Below are 22062 nucleotides of genomic sequence, written 5' to 3'. Positions count from 1 at the left end.
GGCGGCAGGCAGGATCATCGGGTCCCCTCTACCATCTATCGCCTCCGTCTTCACCTCCCGCTGCCTCGGCCTCTCCCACCGTATCATCAGAGACCAGTCACACCTCCCGCTGCCTCGGCCTCTCCCACCGTATCATCAGAGACCAGTCACACCTCCCTCTGCCTCGGCCTCTCCCACCGTATCATCAGAGACCAGTCACACCCAGCATGTCACCTTTTTCACCTCCTTCCCTCAGGGAGGAGATACCAGTCCATCCGTGCTAGTAGTTCAAGATTGACAAACAGCTTTTTCCCCTACGCAGTCAGACTGCTAAACGAAACGATCGATCACTAAATGAGCATTGACTGTCCCCTCATATGCATCATGCACTCTGACTCTGGACTGTGATAACTTATTGGTTCTCTTTTTTTCATCCATCATGCACTTTAAATATCACCATGCACTTTACTCTGTGTTGTATGTTATGTGTATGTCAGTGTTTTATGTACTACGGTTATGTGGGAGCTCCCTAGAAATGTCGTTGTATGCTCAGTGTATGCTTTGTGTGCAATGACAAATAAAAGTCTATTCTATTCTATTCTATTCTATTCTATTCTACTATATGGGCAACCAGGCTTTTGCTGCCCGGGGCCGGCACCCAGACTCTGGAATGAAGACTCTGGCTTTAAGGCTATAGCTAACTCACTGTCAACTTTAAAATCACTTTATTTTTTCTAAATATATTTTTTATCCCACGATTTTGTAACCCATTTTTCACCCCTGTGTCAATCATCTAATGTGATCCTGGGCTCTACACACCCTCCACCAACCTAGTCCCCATATATGGGGGACAAGGGGAGAGCAACGGACTTGAACTCATGCTTCCTTCATGCCTGAGTGTCCAAGTTGCTCCTTTACACCTGACAGGGGGGAGTTTCCCTGGTTGGACGTAGCGCGTGGAAGGAACACGTTATTCCAACCAGTTCCAATCCCCTCCATCAGGCGCCCCGGCTGGCCAGGGGGAGGCAGTTTAGTGACCAGGATTACTGCATGTTTTTTGTGAGGGTACCAACCCTAGGGGACACGGGGAGAACATGCAAACTCCACACAGAAAGGCCCTTTCGCCAACCCCGCCTTCGGGTATGGGCACTGATGACGCGGAGGAAACACGCCGCCAGCACCCACAGCGTCCCGAGTGGGAATCGAACCCAGGACTTTCTAGCTGTGAGGCGACAGCACTACCAACTGTGCCACCGTGCCCCTTTAAAATCACTTTTGAAAACATATCTGTACACTAAAGCCTTTCCTTAGATTCATCATGTTGCTCATTTTCTCATATCCATGTTTGGTTCTATTATTGTCTTATACTGTCTATTTTATGCATTTAATTGGATTGTTGTTGGTTATCCCTTGACACTGTAAAGCACTTTGCGAACATTGTTTTTTAAAAGCGCTTTATAATTAAATTATTATTATTTTAATGCGATGTATCTGCTTAACCTGTCTTGTCTGTCTGTGGTGGTTTTGCCAGGAAACGGTGCCACCATCTCCACCATCCGCTCCTCATGCCTGGTGGGCTGTGCCATCATGCAGGATCACTCTGACTCTCTGGTGCAGGCGGCGGCCATCTCCTGTCTGCAGCAGCTACACATGTTCGCTCCCCGCCATGTCAACCTCTCCAGCCTGGTGCCCTGTCTCTGTGTAAGGGCCGATTCATACTTCATTCATACTTTCGGCCGGCGCTGTAGTGCCGAAATGATTTCGGCTCGTCAGAAACTTTCAGTAGCACCGAAGAGCCGACTTTAGTACTGTACCCGGCCCGCCCCCCCGAACCTCAAATGACGTCACATTGTAGGCTCTACAGAGCCAAACCGACTTTTATTCGGCTCTAAAATAGGAGTATGAATCGGCCCTAAGACCGCCCTGAGTTTATAAATGTACCGGTACATGGTGGGGGCGTAGTGATTACTGAATGAAGACGCATATCATCATCATGATCTGGTTACATATAAACAGTGGGGCTCCGTAAGGGGGATAACCCTTGAAATCATTCAGACCAGAGGTTCCCAAAGTGGGGTCCGGGGACCCCTTAGGGGTCCTTGAGAGAGTTCCTCCTGAAAATAGCTGATCTACAAGCCCACATGCAGCTAATTGTAAAATGACTTATACTGGATATCTTGTCCACTATAGTCCCTTCCTAACATTTTAGTCTAGTTTTTATTTGTTGACAAAATTGTCAGAATATTTAGTTTTAGTCATCATAGCTTAGTTTTTATTTAGTTTCCATTTAGTTGTGGAAAAAGGTAGTCGGATTAGTTTTAGTCGAGGAAATCGACACTCTTTTGCATGTTTAAATGTAAATCATATACTTGCAGTCTGTCTTGATTGTTGTGGGTTTGTGACTGTGCTTCCTGAACAGATGCACCTGTGCAGCTCCCACCTCCTGCTGCGGCGCGCTGCGGTCGCCTGTCTGAGACAGCTGGCCCAGAGGGAGGCGTCGGAGGTGTGTGAGTACGCCATGAGCCTGGCCAAGAGGTCTGGGGACCACAAGGACCATCACGCCACCATCAGTGAGTGGAAAGAAAACCACCTCAGAGATTATTTACTGCAACGTCTAGCCCATTAACCCATTCTGACCTGAGATCAGATTCTAAAAATGTCTTCTACATCCAGACAGTTTTCTGAAAAAGCTACGTTTCTATGTCAGTCGTTCTTCGATTTTTCAAAAATAGCAGACCTACAAGCTCGTAGCGTGCCACTCGGTGGCGCGCTATGAGCTTGTAGATCTGCTATTTTTCAAAAGCTAAATTATAACATAATGTTTAAAACATCAAAAGGGGTTCCCGCCCCCAAAATGGGGCCAGATTCTACAATTCAGTCTTCTAAATCATGACTGTTTTCTGAAAAACCTATGTTTTCTATATCAGTGTTTCTCAAACTATTTTATGTAACAACCCCAAAGATTTTCTGTAATTTGCCACCGACCATCTGCAAATCAATGTTCCAGGGACCTCCCAGGAGCATAGATTTTAAAATGTTCGCTGTAAAAAAGAAAAAAAAAAAGAAATCTTAAAAAAAAATAGCAGATCTACAAGTTTGTAGGGTGGCACTCTGTGCCGTGCTGTGAGCTTGTATATCTGCTATTTTTCCAACAGCTAAAATTTAAAATAATGGTAAAAGTGGTTTAAATGCTATAAGGTTCCAGGTCTAGTGTTGTCATGGGCCTTGAATGTGACGCCGCAAACGTGACTTTGTGTCATGTCTGTCCCTGGCACAGATCTGAACATCACAGAGACGGGCCTGGAGGGGGTTCTGTTCGGCATGCTGGACCGAGAGACGGACAGAAAGCTGTGCCACGACATCCACGACACGCTGGGCCACATGCTCTCCTCGCTCGCCGTGGACAAGCTCCCCCATTGGCTGAAGCTCTGCAAGGACGTCCTAGCGGCCACCACAGGTGATTAATTTGCATGTCATTATTGCTTTCTCCCCAAAAGATTAATGGTCGCTGACTGCATAAACAAACTTTCTTTATTCTTGCTTTCAATTCAAGGAGCTTTATGGCATGAGAAAACATACGTTTACATTGCCAAGGCAAGTGTCAAAATATAATAAAAACTGTTGAAAATGGGGAAAGTATATACAGTTGGAGGGCGTACAGCAGTTTGTCCTAACATATACATGTTATACAGGGTGTAAAGCTTTTTTGAAACAAATGGCAGCAATTTCACTTTGGGACAAATAGCAGCATTGTTTCTCAAGACTATTTAAATAGCGGTACAAAAAAAGCTCCGATTCAAGATGTGTTTAAAGGCACTAGGTCTAGCGATCTACTTGGTACAGATAGTAGCTTCACATAAATTGGGTACTATTATTATGTTGAACTCATGGCTGATCTCCCCCCGCGTTGCAGAGGTGGGAGCACCGGCGCCGGTCACCTTCGACGTGGGGAAAGACGAGGAAGACTCCGAGAAGACGGACGAGATCGACGACGACATCATGTTTACGACGCTGGGCGAAGACGACAAGTCCAAACCGTCCTCCGTGGCGCCGCGCTGGGTGACCCGGGTGTTCGCCGCCGACTGCCTGTGTCGCATCATCCTGCTGTGTGAGAACGCCGACAAGAAGCACTTCGACCTGGCCGCTGCCCGCGCGGCTAAATCCAAGAACCCCAAAGGTACGACGGCGCCGCATGCTGCCCTGTAGCAGACATAGAGTTATGTGTGGTTGTTTTATACTGTACCACCAGTGACTTGTAGCTCAATGATGGTGTGTGTGTGTGTGTGTGTGGTTGCGGGGGGGTTCCACAAAATACTCCTGTCCTGCACAAATAAATACTTGATTGAGGCTGTTATTATTAATTATTTATAATCAAGTTTTGCTGCTTAAATGGTCTCCGATAATTAAGAAGCTTTATTGGTATTCCTTTTGGTGTTCTTTTCTTTATTTTGTACCAATGTAGCAAAGCTATAGATTCAAATCAAATCAAATCAAACTTTATTTCTAGAGCACATTTACGAAGACCAGAACGTCAACCAAAGTGCTGTACACGATCATGAGGCAAACATACACAATCAACACAAGTAGCATAGTAAAACAACATCAAAGCAACACAAATAGTACACAGGTTAATTAGGTCAAAGATTGAAAGCCAGGGAGAAGAGATGGGTTTTAAGCAAAGACTTAAAGGCCTCTAAGGAGTGGGCAGACTTGATATGTAGGGTCAGACAGTTCCAGAGTTGAAGGAGTGAACAGTGCTTCTCTCCCAACATGACAGATACGAGCAGCCCAGTGGGTATAAAGCTACTTCCACAGTCTGAACACAGAAGCACTGAGTCAGTCATCAACCACCCTGAAGCTCCGGTGGCTGTCTAGAGTCCAGACACATGTCATGAATGGCACTGAGCGAATAGTGGCTCTGCATACTGATGGGTTCACCTGACCCCATCCCTTGACATTATTGTACTGTAAAAGCTACTTGGTTTCTTTTGAAACTCTAAAACTCTTTGCCCGATGAAAAAAACTGCATCTTCATAATGCTGTTTTTTTCAACCAGGCGTTACGTTGGATGAATTAACTCCTTAGCTCTAAAACAATCGCTGAAATCACCTGGTCATTTAGCTTTTGGTAACCACTATCGATCAGAATGCCCTCTTGGACGTCCACAGCTCATAACTATAAACTTCCCTCCCTTCATCCCCGTCTCCATGCTATATAAACTCTGATGTGCCCTGGCCTTCACTCACTGGCCTTCCCTCCCTTCACCTCCGTCTCCATTATATGCTTCCAGGTGATCTGCTGGTGCTCCATCTGTCGGACCTGATCCGCATGGCCTTCATGGCAGCCACTGACCACAGCAACCAGCTGAGGATGGCCGGACTGCAGGCCCTGGAGGACATCATTAAGAAGTTTGCCTCTGTGCCAGAGCCGGAGTTCCCTGGCCATGTTATCCTGGAGCAGTACCAGGCCAATGTAAGACCTGTCACAAAGCTACTGAAGAAATTAATACACCTTTTGTCTAAACGTACCGGCTCGTTGGCCTCGTGGTTAGAGCGTACGCCCTGAGACAAGGTCGGGGTTCGATGCCCGGCCAGGTCAAACCAAAGACTGTGAAAAAATGGGGTTGGATTGGGGGTAAATCCTTGCGACATACTAGCGTCTTGTCCAGGGGTTGTACTTGTACGTCAAGCTGCCTCACGCTACAGATAGGCTCCAGCCCTATGGTCCTCATGGCTCGACAAGGCTTACTAAATGTTATAAATGTTATATGATAGAATTGTGAAAATGTGGGAAATAATATCACAGTTCAGTCGGTTTTTTTCCAGCGTGATAATGTATTACAAACTTTCACCTAATGCCACTAAATCAATATTTGTGCTTTAAGGTTGGGGCTGCTCTCAGGCCTGCGTTTTCTCCAGATACACCGTCCGATATCACAGCCAAGGCATGCCAGGTAAGTTCTACATCAAATGACAACGTTTCAAGAATCACTCCCGAACCACAGAATTGGGTAACCCCCGCACCAAATGCTTTATTTTTTTAATTGCCTCACAAAGTAAATTGATCTTTTTCCCAATATAAAGCAACATTAGGTACTTAGAAGCGGTATTATTATTAATTATTATTTTTAGAGATGTCCCGATACTGTATCGGTATCGGAAAAGTATCGGATCGGCCCTTATTTGGTCATATCGGGTCATATCGGTATCTGACTGTGAATATGCCAGTCTAAGCACAGATCCAACACAGGGGTAAGGTAAGGGATTGACACTATGGCAGGTAAATGAAATGTTGGGGCATGTGGAGTTTGCTTTGGAGTTGCCCAAACTGCAAGTGCACATTTTAGTGAGGAGTCTGCTATAAACACAACAAAAGATATATAGCTAGATGGCTATAAACACTATTCCCGGTTAGTGGACTTCAAAATAAGATCTTTTTTATTTTTGTATTATTATAAATATTATTCTCTGGTATCGGTATCGGCTAAACGAAAAAAGTGTATCGGGACACCCCTAATTATTTGTTTACTGTAAAATATTCACACCATGGTACAGTACCAACATTCCATGTGCTGAGTCACAACCACTTTGTTTGTTCTACAGCAATCATTCTGTTGAAGTAACCTTCCTCTTTTATGTCTATGCAGTTGTACAGCATTCATTCTGTGCGTTCTATTATAAGTAACCTTCCTCTTTTATGTCTATGTGGTTGTACAGCATTCATTCCATTGAAGGAATGTTCCTTTTTGATATCTGTGCAGTTAGACACCCTACTGTATGTAGTGTAATGCGGCTCAGAGGTTTAAGGAACGTTTGATTGATAGTGGGTATAAAACGGCTCAAAGCTCTATTGCTGGTTGCTTAGGTTAGAACCCGCCGCAGTGGTGTCCAACTAGAACTTAAACCCAGATGCTTAGCCTTCTGTCTTGAGCAGACCACTTATTATATATTATCCCATTATGCTTTGTCAGGATGACTGAGCCAATGAGACACTATGTATGGAGACTAAATAACCGATATGAATAGAAGTGAGAGTCTTCGAAACAGTGGGTGCTGCCGCAGTGGCAGCTAATCTCCTTGGCACACTGAGTCATCTTCCCCTCAGAACCCAACCATGTCAAGGCATTGACATTGTTGGCAAGTGCTGTATTTCTACTATCTTTATCTCTGTCTCTCTTGCTCTCACTTCACCATCCCTCTCTTTCTGCATCTCTCTCTGCCTGTCTTGTTCCTTCTGTCTGCGGAATAGTGCCCGAAATCCATGGATTGTCACTCACCGGTGGTGTCTTATCACCGGGAGCAGGACCACATATAATTTCCTCCGTTTTCTTAGTGTTGATAATCAGATTATTTTTGTCACACCAGTCTACAAGCCGGTCAACGCTACACTGGTACTGTTTGGGGTCATCACTGTCAGTCATCAGAGCTATTAGCTTATGCAGAGTAAAGCTGATTACAAACTCTGTCATTCTCCGCTGCGGCGGTTTTATCAATCCATCATGGCTTTATATAACATCTTTGAACCTCGTCTAAAAATGTTCCTCCCTGTCCTAAGAATAAACAAAACATAACATAGTTATTTTAAGATCCCTGAGAGGCAATTTCAGGACAGGTACATCAAAATGAGAGCAACATTCACACAATATTCACACAATCAACTGCAATGTCATGTGACCATCAGGTACTACTATGATCAATTTGTTAAAGGAACTGCCCAGGCAGATGCAAAAGATACAAAGCTACACAGTGTGCTGTATTTGTAGCGTTGGATGCGTCTTTGCATCGTCATGTCGCTGGCTTCCATCGACAATGAATGGTAGACTGCATCTTTACATCTGCCCATGTGAACGCAGCATGAGATGGCATAGAGTTGAATCTTGCCAGTGCCTCACGTGGCATCCCTTGCATATGAATAGAGATATGTGGTGGGTTGGACTGCCACCTCCTGACTCTAATGTGTACACGTATCTATCTATCTATCTATCTATCTATCTATCTATCTATCTATCTATCTATCTATCTATCTATCTATCTATCTATCTATCTATCTATCTATCTATCTATCTATCTATCTATCTATCTATCTATCTATCTATCTATCTATCTATCTATCTATCTATCTATCTACAGGTGTGTAGCACCTGGATCGGTAGTGGTGTGGTCAGCGACCTCAATGACCTGCGGCGAGTCCACAACCTCCTGGTGTCCTCTCTGGACAAGGTGCAGGCTGGGAAGGGATCCTCCAGCCAGCTGTACAGTGAGAGTGCCACCACTATGGAGAAACTGGCAGTTCTCAAGGCATGGGCCGAGGTGAGAACCAAAAAAACCCTCTTCATCCCTGATCGGAACACCTCCTTTTACAATTTACAATTTATGCATTTGTGCACCCTGGGCAAGACCTACGCTGAAAAGACTATCAGCGGAAGTTGTGGGATTTTAGCGGAAGTATTGCCAAAGGAAATTACGTTGATGCTTTGCAAATCAGTGTTGTGATTGGTCTGGAAAATATCGTATCCGGGGGATAAACATCTGACGGATATTCCGGAGGATACGTCCGCCGATAGCTTCTCTGCCTTACGTTGTGACCAGGCTTTTCTTTTCGCAGATAAGTAAGCCTGGGACCGAGGCTAATTTAGGTGACATTTGCATGAATAAATGACCTTTATTATTTGTGTCTCTCCCCCCTTGCCTGCAGGTGTATGTGGTGGCGATGAAAATCAAGAAAGAGGCCGAGTCCAAGCCGCCCGTCCCGGTACGAACCAGCGCCGAGGACGACGAGTACGACGAGGACGAGGGCGTGGACGTGCTTCCTCCAGACTGCCTGATCAGCCTGGTGCAGCCGGAGCTGCCCTCCCTGAGCCGTCTGTGGCTGGCCATGCTCCGAGACTACGCCCTGCTCACCCTGCCCCCCGAGTTCAGCAGCCAGCTGCCCCCCGACGGTAAGACTACGCCCTGCTCACCCTGCCCCCCCGACGGTAAGACTACGTCCTGCTCACCCTGCCCCCCCGACGGTAAGACTACACCCTGCTCACCCTGCCCCCCCGACGGTAAGACTACACCCTGCTCACCCTGCCCCCCGAGTTCAGCAGCCAGCTGCCCCCCGACGGTAAGACTACGTCCTGCTCACCCTGCCCCCCAGACGGTAAGACTACACCCTGCTCACCCTGCCCCCCAGACGGTAAGACTACGCCCTGCTCACCCTGCCCCCCCGACGGTAAGACTACGCCCTGCTCACCCTGCCCCCCCGACGGTAAGACTACGCCCTGCTCACCCTGCCCCCCCGACGGTAAGACTACGCCCTGCTCACCCTGCCCCCCCGACGGTAAGACTACGCCCTGCTCACCCTGCCCCCCCGACGGTAAGACTATACGCCCTGCTCACCCTGCCCCCCCGACGGTAAGACTATACGCCCTGCTCACCCTGCCCCCCCGACGGTAAGACTACGCCCTGCTCACCCTGCCTAACCTGACGCTACCAGATCCAAGAAGCTTGCTACACAAATTTGTTTCACAGCTTATTGGGATCTGGGATCGCGGAAGCAAATTCGATGACGGGGCTGTTCCTTTTTTTCAAGATACTTGGTAGATGATTGGATGGGACCGTCTGTCTATCACCGTGTGGGCGTGCAAACACAACCAATCATATTGACGTGTCTATATAGTTTCACATCCGGTTTCGCACATATCCCGCCCTTAGCTCACGCTGATTGGTCCGGTACGGAACGGATTTTTGTCAGCTCAACTGCCTGAGAGATCCCAGATGAGTGCTGTGTTGGGGAACATGGTTACCCAATACCGCCCTCATCTGGCAGCGTCAGGTTACACCCTGCCCCCCCGACGGTAAGACTACGCCCTGCTCTCCCTGCCCCCCCGACGGTAAGACTATACGCCCTGCTCACCCTGCCCCCCCGACGGTAAGACTATACGCCCTGCTCACCCTGCCCCCCCGACGGTAAGACTATACGCCCTGCTCACCCTGCCCCCCCGACGGTAAGACTACGCCCTGCTCACCCTGCCCCCCCGACGGTAAGACTATACGCCCTGCTCACCCTGCCCCCCCGACGGTAAGACTATACGCCCTGCTCACCCTGCCCCCCCCGACGGTAAGACTATACGCCCTGCTCACCCTGCCCCCCCGACGGTAAGACTACGCCCTGCTCACCCTGCCCCCCCGACGGTAAGACTACGCCCTGCTCACCCTGCCCCCCCGACGGTAAGACTACGCCCTGCTCACCCTGCCCCCCCCGACGGTAAGACTATACGCCCTGCTCACCCTGCCCCCCCGACGGTAAGACTACGCCCTGCTCACCCTGCCCCCCCGACGGTAAGACTATACGCCCTGCTCACCCTGCCCCCCCGACGGTAAGACTATACGCCCTGCTCACCCTGCCGCCCGAGTTCTCCAGCCAGCTGCCCCCCGACGGTACTTTATTGTTTATTTGGACAGGACAATGCATATTAATGGACGTCACATGGACGTAAATACACCGGATATAGCACAGTTGCTCATTTTCATTCGCAGTCCTCACAGGAAACACAAAAGTAGGAAGTATAATTATAACTCAATGGCTCGAGCGAGTGGAAGTTTAGCCTAGCCTAGCCCCGGACCTCAATTTTGAGGTCCGGGCTTTTCACGTGACGTCATGAACGTCCGCCCACTTCCATTAAAGTGCTGCATTTCCACATTTCGCCAGTAGGTAGTGGCATCTTCAACGTTGGATAGCCTTACTGGGGGCTTGGTCGGGACCCATGTGTGGGTCGGTCGTGACTCGTGGACACATTTTTATGGGTCCCCTTAGTTTTTATTTCCTACATTTGGTTTTTAATTATTATTTCAAAACATAAAAAAAAAACATTCCCAAAAAAAAGCAAAACTTTTCATGAATTATTAACAAAATTCGGTATTTTTCTTTCCATTAATGTCATGTAAAATTTAAGAAAAATCTAAGAACTTGACCATGAATTAGAACAAATATTTAAGAGCCAATCTACAAGCTCAACAATGTGAGCTTGTAGAGATCTGTTATTTTCACTAGTTTGGGTAATTTCTCTTGTGGGTCACGGGGCTGAGAAGTTTGGGAACCACTGGTCTACATTTAAATCCTATACACGGTGCAGGATTTATCTGCGAACAACAAGCAGCTAACATGATCCACTGTGTTGGTCCAGGTGGGGCGTTCTATACCCCGGAGACCATCGACACGGCCCGACTCCACTACCGCAGCTCGTGGGCGCCCGTCCTGCACGCTGTGGCTCTGTGGCTCAGCAGCACCGGGTTCGGCGCCGAAGAGGACCCAGAGGACCCCCCCTCTGTCCCCGCCAGGGTCCCCCCCGGCCTCCCACAGGGGGTCCCCGACACCACCAAGACCTTTGAGGAGCAGGTCAAAGACAGGATGCATCTAATGCTGGGTAAACGGCAATCACACGCATGGTTTTGGGTTGTTTTTTTCATGCATTCACCAGCTGCTCTGTGAGTCACACTTGAACTCCTTAAAAGTTTGTTTTTGTGCCCCGTGTCCCAGGTGTCAGTATTGAGTTTCTCTGCTTCCCCCGACCTGAGGAGCCGATGGAGCATGTGACGTCATGCCTGCTGGCCCTGTACACTCTGCTGGAGTCTCCCTGGGCCAAGACACACATCGCAGAGGACCAGGTAAAAAGGAAACATGTACAAACAACATGATGATGATGACATGACATGATGATGTCGGGAGGTTTCAGATGGCCAAACATGAAAGGAAGGCTCATTATATTAACACAGAAAGTACCGGCAAGAGGGTGGGAAAACAAGCCTTTCAGTGGAGCTATGAGTAATGAGTTGTATGAGTAATGTATATAGTTTCGTTTTACATACGTTATGTTCCCCCGTCCCCGTTTCTGTGTATACATTTCCTCCTTTATTCCAATCATCGTACTCAGAGAACCACAAGCTCGTAAATTGCAATAACAACAATTAGAATAAATTGCGTACTTTATGTTTTTTTTTTAAAGATTTCTTTCCCTTTTTTTATTTGTATTTTTTTATAAATTTTCTTACGTACGTGCGTGTGTACGTGTGTGATACAGCTGTGCCCTCTGATGGCGGGCGGGTGGTGTCACAGCGTGACACAGACAGACAGTTCTGCCTGGGTTACATAGTAATCGCTCAGTGCTTTCGCAATTACGCCTGATTTAACTCTGTGGTGTCCTGCACCAAACATAGGTTAGCCTGTGTGCAAACTCGCATTGCACCGCGTTTTGTGAGCTTGTAGATCAGCTCTTTTCAGCGCATGCACACCATAGCATGAATGAGTATCATATAAATTAGCCATGCATCACACGCCTGTGCTCTCTTTTTGGCACTGGGCCAGACTTGGATGCACTTGGGAGTGGAGGGCCACAGGGCAATGAATGGATCTGACCTGTAGACGCTTAATGGATATAAAGATAAAACACTCTGGAGCGAGAGGGGAAGAGAGCACAGAAGTTGCACGCACAGCCCTGGCCTATCAGGGTGTGGGGAATATTGAACTGTTCCAGGAAGAGAGCACCGAAGTTGCGCAGAGCCCTGGCCTATCGGAGTGTGTGTGGGGACTATTGAACGGTTCCAGTTATAATTGTTCTGTTCTGTGTGTGTTGTAGCTGCTGGGCGTGGAGCTGCTGAACGTTCTCCACAGACTGCTGCTGACCCGAGACCCTCCGGCCATTCAGCTCCAGGTCACCGCCGTGGTGCAGGAGACCATCAGGGCAGCAGTGGACCGTGTGCAACAGCAGAGGATCGATCGAGGTCAGGAAACTAACCATTAACCATATTCTCAGTTTTATAAACGTACATCGTTCATCATGCTTGAAGCATCGCGTTGCCTCTAACAATGCACAGTCACTTTAATCTGGACGGATAAAGCGGTCGATATGTTCAAATGTAATTTCGTATAAGGCTTTCAGACTTTTATTGTCTGCAGTCTAGACACTGTTCAAATGGGGCTGTTGCCATCAATTTAATGTCTGAATATACAGTACGTGGGTAGCGGGGCAATATTTGCAAATCACATCACTTCCCGTATGCAGAGGGGGACCAGAATCCCTGCCTCTTGCTAATGCAAAAGAGCAATGTTTTCTTTAAAACTCCTGCTGTTACAGTGTCATGTCTCTCTGAACTGCCATGTCTGGCACATCATACTGTACAACTTCTTGTAGTCAGACAAAATCTAAATTTGATAATTAACCCATTTTGACCTGAGATCAGATTCTAAAAATGTCTTCTACATCCTGACAGTTTTCTGAAAAAGCTATGTTTCTATGTCAGTGGTTCTTCGATTTTTCAAAAATAGCAGGCCTACAAGCTCGTAGTGCGCAACTCGGTGGCGCGCTATGAGCTTGTAGATCTGCTAATTTTCAACAGCTAAAGCACAACATAATGCTAACACCAAAAGGGGTTCCATTGAAATGAAATGGCATGCTTGAGAAGGGTGTGCGGTGTGTATTTGGGCCTTTACAGCGATAAAACTGCATGGTGGCGTTAACCCTTTAGGCAAAGACGACGGAGGAGAAGAGAAGGACTCTCTGGTTCCTCTGGGAGAGGGAGGGGACACGGGCGAGCTGCTGCCCGGCAAGTCCCTGGTGTTTGCGGCCATGGAGCTGCTGGTCTTCATCCTGGTGCGCCACCTGCCCCAGCTCAACACGCGCGTCACGGAGTCCCCCAGCCACGCACCCCTCAGGCCCCAGCGGCTGCCCGAGGAGGGAGCCCGCCTGGTGGCCAACACTGTGTCCATCCTGGCAGAGCTGCCTTCACTCTGCTCCCCTGCTGGTGAGACAACCTGCAGTTTGCTTGAATACAATTGATCAGTTATCATTTATTTTCACTATTCTCCGTAAAACGAGTATATAGTTCTCAAACACAAGTGCGCACAAGAGCAAATTGTTTCTGATGACAAGGATAATCTGCCTCTTTAATAGATCCTCCTCACATTTTGCAATGGTTTCTGTTGGAATTACAGTTTTCAGAGTTACAAAAACATCGATTACAAATGTGTGTATAGTCATAGATTTAGTAATATGGAGGATTTTATAAGTAGTCCATTCTTCCCAGTGTTGTTTTTGGCAGCAAATTTTGATTTTAGTTTTAGTCAGTCTCTTGAATAGTTTTCATTTAGTTTTAGTCACATTTTAGTCACCTGGAATGTTTTAGTGTTTAGTCTAGTTTTAGTCGACTAAATATAAGATTTTAGTCGACTAAATCTACAGTTCATTTGGTCGACTAAAAGGAATTTTGGCGGGCCTTGATGCCGTCGTAATGACTGTTTTTACACTTGCTGAAAATAGCCGTCTACAAGCTCACAACACGTCACGCTGCGACGCGATGTGAGCTTGTAGATCAGCTATTTTCAGCATGCAACCAAGTGTAAAATGACTTCTACTGGATCACTTGTCCACTAGTCCCTTCCGAACATTTTAGTCCAGAGCTGCCAACCTGCACACATTTTGTGTACCAACCACGCAATTCTAGGCATATAGACACCTAGAATTGCGTGGTTGGTACACAAAATGTGTGCAGGTTGGTAGCTCTGTTAGTCTAGTTTTTTTTTTTGACGAAATTGACAGTATATTTAGTCTTAGCTTTAGTCATCATAGCTTAGTGTTTATTTAGTTTCCGTTTAGTTTCCGTCAATGAAAAAGGGTAGTCGACGAAAAATTTTCGTCTTGGTTTATGTCAACGAAACCAACACTGATTCCTCCTCCTCTGTTGTTGCCTGTCTCAGGAAGCATGACCATCCTGCCCACGGTGCTGTTCCTGATCACCGGGGTGCTGAAAGAGACCGCGGTGAAGACAGCGGACAACACGGTGCCTCTGCCCGCCGCCGCCGCCTTACAGGGCATCAAGACCATCATCACGTCCCCGCTGGCACGGGCGGAGAGCACCCAGACGCAGTGGACCAGTCTGGTCAGGAGCAGCTTGGCCTCCATGCTCGAGTACTCACAGCCAGGTAAAAAAAACAACAACAACAACAGAGAGATATAAATAAACGCGTGATTAGGGCCAACAAGAGTTTTTTCGACTGTCATTGTGAGACCTGACTTTTTAGAAAATGTCTTCTAAATCCTGACGGTTTTCTATGTTCTATGTTTTTATATCGGTGGTGCACAATATTTTCATGTCAAGGACCCCAGAAGCTATATGTAATTGGCCACAGACCACCATCTGACAACATGTTGTTCCAGGCAGGGACCCCCTCAGAAGCAAAGATTTTAGTTAAAATTGTTCACATTTTCACGATTTTTCAAAAATAGCAGATCTACAAGCTCGTGCCGCACTATGAGCTTGTAGATCTGCTATTTTTCAATAGCTAAAGTATAACATAATGCTTAAAACGCCAAAAGGGGTTCCCGCCCAGAATGTTAAATGACAGCCCATAGAGCCCAGGCTGTGCTCTTTGAGTCTTTGACTTTAGACAACAGTGTGCACATGAAAAGCAAACGATCAGAGAACAATGTGATATAGCTTATTTTATTTTCCTTAACCAATTATTTTACAAGGATCGCAAACCTTCAGTTAGTGTTAGTGTCAAACTCATAGAAATGGCTGTGTATTGATCTGGATATCTGACTGTTTCTTTAGACGAGTCCAGGCCTGACATGGATGAGGTCAGTATGTTGACGGCCATCACCCTCTTCCTGCTGTCGGCCAGTAATGAGGTTGTAGGAGTCTCCGTCTTGCAGAAGGGCTGCATGGATCGTTTCCGGAATGGCCTCAACTCCAGTGATCCCTTGGTATGTTGTGCGTACTGACGTACTTCAAGCATGACGTTCTTGTCACTCGGGAGTTGTCATTTTCCCACGCGTGACAAAAGACAATCTATCCATACCAGTTGTTCTTGTGTCCTTAGTGTAAAACCTTGGCTACTGGCCAAGAATCATTATTTGAAAATGTACATGTGTGCTTTGCCAGGAGCAGTTTGCTTAGTGACTTTGTGCGTTGCGTTTGCCACAGGTTCAAGCCCGGTGTTACCAGCTGCTGTTGTCAGTGTTTCAGCACACTTGCCGTGCACTGTCGACTCCCTACATCCATGCCCTGGCTCCACTCATGGTGGAGAAGCTAAAGGCAGTGGATCGCAGCCGCCCAGGGACCGCTACTGAACTGCAGGCTGTGCAGGAGGGGATTAAGGTTCTGGAAGCCCTGGTGGGCATGGGCGAAGAGCAGAACCGTAAGTAGCTGGTCAACTACTGTGTTCATCTGCCTCTAGATTATACCAACCAACAATATCTTGTAGTTCAAGGTACATTTTAAGCTGAATTCCCTTTTTTCTTTTTCTACCCCATGGGCCCTGGCTCTAATGTATGTACATTTAAGATGCACTTAAAGTTACAAATAGTTTATTTTCACACAGGTATGATAAAAAAATCAGACCCGTCTGAAGTGAGTGGTACTGTACTGTACTGTACCGTACTGTACCGTACCGTACCGTACAGTACTGTACCGTACCGTACCGTACAAGCCCTCCTCCCTGGCCTGTCTGTGTGTTAGGCTGTGCAACTGTGACACTTGGTGGTGAACAAAGGCTATATATTTTCGTGCTCAGACACAGGGACAGACCCAGACACACACACACACACACACACACACACACACACACACACACATCTGTCTATAGGAGTGGTTGCACCACTCAAAAAACCTTCTGGTGTCATAGCAGCAACAGCATGTACTGTTTGACTGATTTTCCCTCCTGGACCCCCCTGGGGTTTAAGAGGTTTTAATAGGCATCTGACATGGCTCTGTAGTGTACCTCCTTGTGGCCTGTTTGCAAGTGTGCCAGAGTCAAGCAGGACTCAGCAATCCAAGAACATGTGGTGGTCATGCATCGTTGTGGAGCCTTGACCGTCAGACCGGCACAAAGGACTGTGTCGCTTTGTTTTGTCCTGGGGGACGATGAGTCTGTGGCTGAATATGCTCCTCGTCCCTGCTAGCACATCATAGCAGGGATACATGAGGACAGTGTCCAGCTTCCACCTCATTCTCCCCTCCACAACCACCTCCAGATTTTGACCTGAGATCAGATTAAAAAAATGTCTTCTACATCCTGACAGTTTTCTGAAAACTGTCAGTTTCTATGTCAGTCGTTCTTCGATTTAAAAAAAATAGCAGACCTACAAGCTCGTAGTTATGAGCTTGTAGATCTGCTATTTTTCAATAGCACCAAAAGGGGTTCCCACCCAAAACTCCAACTATGGAGCTATGCCTTGCTCATCAGATTGTTCAATTTGGTTCTGTCCCTTGTGTTCATGTTACCCTAACCCTACGCTTAGCTCTGCTGACGGTCCATTGATTGAGCTATTGCAAGCGGTTAATGATTACATAACCTAATAACCTAATCATTCATGTTCATGGCCAACCACTCTGTAGCTTTTCTGTACGGTTTCTCACTTGAACTTCCTACTGTGGTACATACTGTACACAGTATCTGAGATCATTTCCCATATAGGCTGTGTGTGCTCTCTGTTGACAATGAACGGTTAACTGGAAAAGTTTTGTTTTTCCAAAATTAAGATATAACAGATAGGATTTACTGTCTTTAGCATTTAGCATTTGTCTGCTGTGAAGTGATATTAAATATTCAGTCCAACTTATATTTGTATTGTCTGCATTTATCGAAATTCTTTGTAGATCACAACTTTTCCTATCACATCTTTGCTCGAGCACCATCAACATTACATTATAGTGATTTATGGGAACCTTTTTTTGTTGTTGTAACAACTAGTTCTCGGTTCTCACTGTGTGATGGTTATAATATCTGCATTCGGATGAGAGCTTCAGTGTTTCGCTCAGATTCAGATTCTAAAAATGTCTTCTACATCCGGACAGTTTTCTGAAAAAGCTGTTTCTATGTCGGTCGTTCTTCGATTTTTCAAAAATAGCAGGCCTACAATTGAAGCTCGTAGCGCGACACTCGGTGGCGTGCTATGAGCTTGTAGATCTGCTATTTTTCAATAGCTAAATTATAACATAATGTTGAAAACACCAAAAGGGATTCCCGCCCAAAATGGGTTAAAATCTCCCAACCTTACTCCTATTCTCTGATCTGTATTTGTTTTGTCACTGTCAGCAGTGCTTTTAGCTTGTTAATTAACTGCAGATGTGTCTTAATTAATAGGAGTACAACTCTTGGCTCTTCTCGTACCAACCCTGATCTCCTACCTGCTGGACGACAATGCCATCTCCTCCGCACCGCAAGCCTCCAAAGGACTGCACGACTTCGCCCTTCAGAACCTGATGCGCATCGGTCCCCTCTACCCAGCTGCCTTTAAGACTGTCATCGGAGCCGCGCCTGAGCTCAAAACCCGCCTTGAATCCGCCATCCGGGCCAACCAGGCCAGCAGTAAGGCTAAGGCAGCAGCCAGGCTAGCTCAGCCTACTGCGCCCTCCGCACCGACCATCAAACTGAAAACAAGCTTCTTCTAAAACACTCCACAAGATGTGCACTCTTCTTCTCAGCGTGATTCGGTTCAGTTTTTTGGTTGTTTGGTGTCTGGATATTCAACATATCATTGTCTTGAGTTGATAAGTCACTTACAGTCACTTAAATGTATTTATTTATTGATTGAACAACTCATCTCATGCGTGCTTTCAGTGGGTGAGCAAGTCTGTTTTCTTGAAATCAAGGAGACGTTTATGTAAATACCATTTTAGGTTTTTGAATTAAAAGTTAATCTGAAAATGGTTGTCTTAGTTTGAATGTATCGTGTTCATCTTTGATGAACATATGTAAAGGGACACAATCGATATGAAATGTCTGGATTTGTTTGTAATCCCCCCCCCCCCCCCCCCTTTCTGACTGCCTGACATTTGATGTGCACTGTGCCATTGTTCTCTATGGCCTTGCACAAACATCAGCACGGCAATCCACCTCAATTCTGAGTTACGCTAGGTGTCAGTCAGTCTAGCTGAAATTTGCTACTCTAGATTTTTTAATAATGGGATGAATCTAGAGTTGCAATACCCTCCATTGACTCCCTATTCATCCAATTTGCGTTTGCGATCTGCTTGTATTAAACAACGTTAAACTCATCAACATCGCAGCTGTAGGGCAAGCTTGAATTATCCTCTTTCAATCTGCCGAGCTTTTGTTTCATCAAAATCCACCGTAGACATGTTATGAGCTACTTTGTCAAGACATTCTGTGCAGGTGATTCTTGGAGTTTGTAAGCACTCGTTTTTGTTAATGGATAGTGCTGCTGCCTCCTGCATTATGTGCAAATTCAGAGAAAAAACAGGTGGTACGCAGGGCCGTTCAGTCACATACTAGCGCTTCCAAACTCCAACACAAACAAATCAACTGCACAGAATTTCTTGACAGAAAGTAGCTCATAACATGTCTACGGTGGACTTTGATGAAACAAAAGCTCGGCAGATTGAAAGAGGATAATTCAAGCTTGCCCTACAGCTGCAATGTTGGTGAGTTTAACGTCGTTTATTACAAGCAGATCGCAAACGCAAATAGGATGAATGCGGAGTCAATGGAGGGTATTGCCAATCTAGATTCATCCCATATAAAAAAAATCTATAGTTGCAAATTGTGGCTACTGTCAGTCCTTTGTTTTTCTTTTAGGTTTCAATTGTTTTTTCTTTGTTTATTCAAGCTTTTTCTTTTCTTTTTTTTTGTTGCTTTTAATTGTTTTAGTTGATTGATGGTGATAGATCATAGATGCTGCTCTTCTTTGGAGATGATTTATTGCTTTTAGGTTATAATATAGGGACATTCACATTCACACTTTAAAAAAACGTTACTGAGAAAAGAAAAACAGAAAATCTTTAAGATCATTCTAGAATTAGATTGTACTAAACATCTTGGAACATAAATTATACCAAGCCTTGAAAGGATTTTATGCATACATTATTGACTCCTTGAAAAAGATTTGTGTAAAAAAAAACATGGCAATCTTCGATCAAAAGTCTGAGTACAAAATATTATGCTTATCTTTTGCATTCCACACAGATGTTTCGAATGTTGTTTTTTTCTTTTTCATTTTAGCTTTTACAATTTATTTCCGAAGCACTTTCCCACATGTTTCTAACATACATACCGTACTGTACTATCACCTACCATGATATGAAGGAAAATCTCTTCTACAGTGTGTACTATTTTCTGAATTGTGTATTCACACCTCCTTTAGTTAAATGAGATGTTAATAAATGCTTTAATCTCTGAGTGCAAGTGCCGTTGTGTATTTTATTGTTGGCCCTTCTTCGGAGGGGGGGGGGGAGTAAAAGACAGGACTTTGGCCTAATTTGGCATCTTGGCTACTACGCTGCTGCAGCGGATTCTGGCGTAGCACGCTGGAGTGGAGTTTGAGTTCATCCTCTCCGGTGTAGGGAAGGGAAGCCAGGGGGCGCTGTGTGACGGCGAGACGCGCTCTGCCAAATCGAGCGCACCTCCGACCAACATGTTTTGTGGGCGTCCCTCGTTTTCACTGACGTCATTCAATGACAGCTAGCTGTCAGAAAGTGAGTTCATTCCCCGGACTGGACTAGCCGCGGAGAGAGAGAGAGACGGAGAGCCCGTCGTAGAGAGTTTTTTCTTTTCTTCTGGCCTGAACGTCGGTTATAATCTGGGTACCGTGGAATCAGCGACAACACGATAATAGGCAGAGCTTCCTCCTCCGCCCGAGCCCGGCCATGGACGAACAGGCAGGGCCCGGCGTGTTCTTCAACAATAACAACAACTCCATTCTGCCCGGCGGTGGTGGGAAAGGACCGCTGCCCGACGGCGACGCTGCGGAGGCGGCCCGGGCGCAGTACAGTATCCCGGGGATCTTACACTTCCTGCAGCACGAATGGGCCCGCTTCGAAGTGGAGAGAGCACAATGGGAGGTCGAGCGGGCCGAATTGCAGGTAAAACCCCACGCTATTTTGACGGCTACGTGTTGGCGGCCATCACCGTGCCCCCACAAGGTGTTATTTATATCCAGCAGTCCGCCGCATAGTTGCTCCATTTGATTGTTCTTTAGCCCCCAAAGCTGGCTAGCCTGTTAGCATGTTAGCCTAGGCGGACTAGCGTAGCTGCAGCGCCCCCTGCGGCCCAGCCTGGCTGGCTGGCTGGGCTGTGTTGAAATGCCAAGCCTCTGTTAAACCGCTAACTTGTTAGCAGGCTGCGTGTCGAAGTCGAAGACGGGCAATAAACAAGCGATAAATGATGTTTATGCAGTTGTGGTGGAGTCTATTGTGTGTGTGTGTGTGTGTGTGTGTGTGTGTGTGTGTGTGTGTTGTTGAAGATCTTGTAGGTATGTGCCACTTAAATGGTAAAACAATGTCCCGAGAAGAATTGGGAATACTAATATGGCATTTGTCAATTTGTTTTCGAATATTCTTTCTATTACAGTTTGAATCTGAAAGCCACTGGGCAGTGTAGTAGTGTGGAGGAAGGGCAGATTCCCTAAGTGGTTTGACCTCTTAAGAATTGTCATTGCTCAGAGCAGTAGACTACTACAGCTGAGCATACTAGGATTTGTGATCTCATTATGTCCTGTGTTATTAAGCCAGATGTCAGTTCAATGCAACCGAACCGTGAATAGAAAGTCAACAGTTGCATGCATGTCCTAGTTTTGAATTTAACAAGGGTGTAGCAATCCATATCGTATTTTATGTACATTAACTATTAGGAGACACTTACTATGTTGTACTGTTCTGATTCTGAACCAAACTTTCGCCAAGAAGTGCCAAGAATTAAGAGAATGCAGCCAGTTGTGAGAGTTTATGAGGTGCTAATCTGCAGTTGTTGCTTTCCAAGAAATGCATTAACTCTGAAGTCCATAGTCTTATTGTGATTAAAGTATATATACCGTATATCATACTGTATATTGTTAAATTAAACATATCAAATGTCAGGATGTCACTTTGTAAATTTCCCTTTGCTAGAAAGTGACTATTAATTTAATTATCAACTATGTGTCAGGTCATCTAAAATACTTGAATAACTTTCTGCTGTTTTCTCATCAGCCTAGAGCAGTGGCCACATCATGGCCATGTTTAGGTGGTAGAGGAAAGCACAAGGGCTGAGCTACATACTAATCTCAGGTGCCAAAGGATGGGGGCATGGTTATCACACAGATGTGTC

At 46.1% G+C, this 22062-nt stretch overlaps 2 protein-coding genes across 4 annotated transcripts in view; both read left to right on the top strand.

Annotated features, from left to right (window-relative positions):
* The window catches only part of heatr5b (HEAT repeat containing 5B), a 41671-nt gene extending 22573 nt beyond the window's left edge, over window positions 1-19098 (top strand). For both annotated transcript variants that reach the window (XM_083774553.1, XM_083774552.1), the window contains exons 21-36: window positions 1511-1680; window positions 2399-2549; window positions 3257-3436; window positions 3893-4156; window positions 5270-5451; window positions 5864-5932; window positions 8109-8288; window positions 8674-8917; window positions 11147-11386; window positions 11500-11627; window positions 12596-12740; window positions 13485-13760; window positions 14713-14937; window positions 15570-15721; window positions 15942-16155; window positions 18103-19098. In XM_083774553.1, coding sequence (XP_083630679.1) covers window positions 1511-1680; window positions 2399-2549; window positions 3257-3436; window positions 3893-4156; window positions 5270-5451; window positions 5864-5932; window positions 8109-8288; window positions 8674-8917; window positions 11147-11386; window positions 11500-11627; window positions 12596-12740; window positions 13485-13760; window positions 14713-14937; window positions 15570-15721; window positions 15942-16155; window positions 18103-18410 — 3128 coding nt within the window. In that variant the 3' untranslated portion in view covers window positions 18411-19098. The remainder of the gene's footprint in view (window positions 1-1510; window positions 1681-2398; window positions 2550-3256; window positions 3437-3892; window positions 4157-5269; window positions 5452-5863; window positions 5933-8108; window positions 8289-8673; window positions 8918-11146; window positions 11387-11499; window positions 11628-12595; window positions 12741-13484; window positions 13761-14712; window positions 14938-15569; window positions 15722-15941; window positions 16156-18102) is intronic.
* Window positions 19099-20479: 1381 nt separating this feature from the next.
* The window catches only part of LOC310866215 (striatin-like), a 65423-nt gene continuing 63840 nt past the window's right edge, over window positions 20480-22062 (top strand). For both annotated transcript variants that reach the window (XM_083775702.1, XM_083775701.1), the window contains exon 1: window positions 20480-20840. In XM_083775702.1, the coding sequence (XP_083631828.1) occupies window positions 20625-20840 (216 nt within the window). In that variant the 5' untranslated portion in view covers window positions 20480-20624. The remainder of the gene's footprint in view (window positions 20841-22062) is intronic.

Source organism: Protomyctophum parallelum (assembly GCF_964188405.1).
Source record: "Protomyctophum parallelum genome assembly, chromosome: 10".
Lineage (NCBI taxonomy): Eukaryota > Metazoa > Chordata > Actinopteri > Myctophiformes > Myctophidae > Protomyctophum > Protomyctophum parallelum.
Note: the sequence above shows the minus strand (reverse complement) of the source record. Positions and strands in the feature narration are given on the sequence as shown.